At 33.8% G+C, this 3,448-nt stretch overlaps 1 protein-coding gene across 2 annotated transcripts in view; it reads right to left on the bottom strand.

Annotated features, from left to right (window-relative positions):
* Positions 1 to 911: 911 nt before the first annotated feature.
* Positions 912 to 3,448, bottom strand: part of PPP4R3B (protein phosphatase 4 regulatory subunit 3B) — a 54,042-nt gene continuing 51,505 nt past the window's right edge. For both annotated transcript variants that reach the window (XM_080685550.1, XM_080685551.1), the window contains exon 16: positions 912 to 2,456. In XM_080685550.1, the coding sequence (XP_080541676.1) occupies positions 2,361 to 2,456 (96 nt within the window). In that variant the 3' untranslated portion in view covers positions 912 to 2,360. The remainder of the gene's footprint in view (positions 2,457 to 3,448) is intronic.

Raw genomic sequence — 3,448 nt, 5'->3', positions numbered from 1 at the left:
AATAGTTTTTTGATACATATTTACAGATATAATTTTAGGAGAACCTCAGGCTGTGCATACAAAAGTGGGCTCTGGCTTGCTTCACTGAGTGAAAGTAATGGTAGACAAACCCTGATCTGCCTGAGGGTAATCATTTAAGAGCAGCTAACATGTATCTTAACAGTTACTCTTTTAAGGGCTGTTTTAAGTCTTGTTCTCATATCATTGTGGATGAGCATATGAACCAAGGAAAGTGTTAACCTGTAATTTAAAAAAATTCACATTTGTGCTATAAGAAAAGGTTTTTATGACAATGATGATTTAAATGTTTAGGACTCATGGCAGTTCTTCAGAAAGGAAAATTAAACTCTTCATAAGCTATAAAGATTATACTTCCTATTGGAACTTAAAATTACTTAATCAGGAAAAGTCAAGTGTAAACTTGTTTGAAAGAAAATGCATTCATATGGTAATGTAACTGATCGTGGTTTAAATGATCTTAAGTCACTTGCCTTATGAGGTGGAAGGTCTTTTTCATTATGTGTACCTATAATCAAAGAAGGGTTTTGTAATATCCCCATGTTGGGATGCGTTGGTGCTGGGACTTTATTTGCCCGAGGCACACCTTTTATAAGTAGAGTCAGTGATATTTAAAGTGCAGCTGACCCTTGTTTGTTTAGAATTCTTTCATTCAGACTGGTGTGTGACCTAGTGGTTTATAATAAATATGGATAATTTATTGCCTTTCAAAAGATAATTGTAAAATGGACATATCTCAAATGGAGTTAACTTATATTTACAACAAATCAAACAAAAACAACAATCATAGAATTACAGGGTCACATTTTAATTCCTGAATTGTACAGTTCAGCATTAATATTACCACATGTATACAAATGGTGTAAAACAAGTACAGTGGTATTTTTAATACAAAATAAACATCTGTTTTATGGAAAAACTATACTTCATATCTACACAGACAGCCCATCTTTTCCAGACAATAGCCAAAATTAAAATTAACTACAAAATCTCCAAAACAGGGAAAACTGCTTTAGTTTAAACTATTCCAAGAAAAATGGACCCATAACACATTACAGAGGTGACCTGAAGATTGCAGCTGGAGTTGCTATTTTTAATTTTCCCCCCAATGCATTAAATTGTAGTTTGGGGGATGTTTTTCCTCAGCATTATCTTAGATCATAAATGAGCAAACTAACATTAAAATATTTACAGTTAACTTGCTTGTTCTAAAAATAAGAACCTCTTAACTGTTTGCCTCAACTTATTTTAAAATCATTTACGTACATGGAATGTGCTTTTACTCTTTTAAAAAAAGCAGCTTTCATATTACACCCTTGTTTGTTTATGGAAAAGCTTCATGTGCTGCATACTGACTCTGACAATGAAGTAACTTCTTGGATCAAAATGGTCTCTAGATAATTAAGTTCTGCTTAATTCAGCACTGTTCTTTGTATGTCAGTCTTTATAAATTACACTTTAAAAATTGCCTGCAGCTCTGGAGAGACCATTTACTAACAAAGCAGAAAATAACTTCAAAGTGTCTTCCACAAAAGACTGTACTGGTAGGCGGTTGAAAACATTTTTTTCAATCTACTTCCATTTCCGGAGAAAATCATTTTGGAATACTATTGTACTGATTTCTTGGCATCTGTTATCTCCGAAAGTGCTGATTTTCAAGTTACATTAACAAAACTGTCCATTTTGAATCAAGCTTGTTTTCATCAAAATACATACGAAAATTTCTGGTGTAGAAAACTCAACATGTGTTGTAATACAGGGTGTACTTCCCTCCAATTACATGGAAAGGCTGAATTTCTGTTAAATCTTCAAAGAAATGGTCTCAACAGCTTCATTTTTTTTAATGATAGTTGAATCTGTTTTCCATAAAAATTTCTTTTAAAAAGAGGCAACTGATTAAAAGAACATGGCCAGCACCATTATACAAGTTGGGTTTTCAAATGAAGTTTTATAATTGTTTCTACATCGATACCCCCCTGGAGCAACCCTGTATTAATTATTTTATCAACCTTGTCCCGCCCCGCAAACCATCCCCAAACCTGAGAGCTTCCTTGCTGAGAAGCTATCTCCCAGGTTCTGGCTATTAACCTTTTTTTTTTTTTTTTTTTGTCAGCCTAAGGCAAACCCCTTAATTACTAGCAAGCGATCAAATTCCTGGGAAGCCTGTTTTTTTTTTTTTCTCTCACAGAAGTAAACTCTCCTTGCTGATATACCGAATGTCTGTTGCTACTCCTTGTATTTTTGTAAGTTCAAGTGAGAAAGCTTTCTGATTCAGATTTTCAGCTCATTAACACTTGCAGCATTTTAGTGAGACCACATGTTGAAGGTCCCCAGTAAATATTTTATGAGCCAAGGCGAGGTCTTTTCCTGGGAGATGTTTCTTCTTCTTCATCTTCCTCTTCATCATCTGGATAATCCACTAAACCAACCAAACTTCCCTATTGGAGAATAAAAAAAGTTTTTTAAAACATGTAACTTAAATAGATATACTGAATTTGATAAAGGAACTGCCTGAAATGATAGACACTTAGTAATAAATGGTGGCACTCTCAATTATCCTCAACTTTTCTATTTCTTTTGGATTTTTAATGATACCTCACAATACAATTCAGCAAAATTTCACTGTGGAAAAATATTTTCAAATAGTAGGGCTGGACAAAGAATCATGACATTTGGAGCTGGAAGGACCTTGGAGAGGAAACTAGTTCATTTCTCTAATTTTAAACGAGAGAGAATAGCCAGTCAGTGACAAGAAGTCTCTTCTGAGTCTGTTCCTCATTATATATTTTATCACTAAGTACAGTGATTTCAAATGGCTAACAATAATAAACACATGAAATGGTTCCTAAACACTAATCAATAAAAATTTTAGGGCTACCTCTTTCTAACCAAAAGAAAAGTAAGAATGAGGTAATTCAGGTGTTTGACCTTTTATGAGTAATGAACCCCTTTGAAAGTCCTATTAAAGGCCTGGACTCTTTACCCAGAAAATTATATGTCCTCTGTTTTGCTTTAATTTTAAATGAATCACATGAAACTTATACACATGTCCTACAGGTTAAAGGGGCAACTGTAAGCACTGTATTTATTTCAAACACTTAAGTACTGTCATCCCTAAAGAATCTAGGTATCTGGCATTAACACTTTACCAGATAACTGAAACACTGTAATATTCATCAACAAAGGCCTGGGAGCAGCTAGAAATGGTATCTGAAAGTCTGTGAACTAAATAAAACATGTGAGAATCATTCTGCTTCATTTTCAGCTTAACACACAAGTTTTATAAGCAAGAAGTAATATTGCTAAATTGTTAAGAATATATTGATTGTAGTCTGACTACCTGACTTCAAATTCCAATGCCACCACTTTTTAGGTACATGACCTTGGGGGCAAGTGATTTTTATGCTTCAGATTCCTTATTTATGAAATT

This window comes from Plecotus auritus, assembly GCF_963455305.1.
Source record: "Plecotus auritus genome assembly, chromosome: 8".
In the NCBI taxonomy this organism is placed as follows: Eukaryota; Metazoa; Chordata; class Mammalia; order Chiroptera; family Vespertilionidae; genus Plecotus; species Plecotus auritus.
This window is presented reverse-complemented; position numbering and strand designations above follow the sequence as displayed.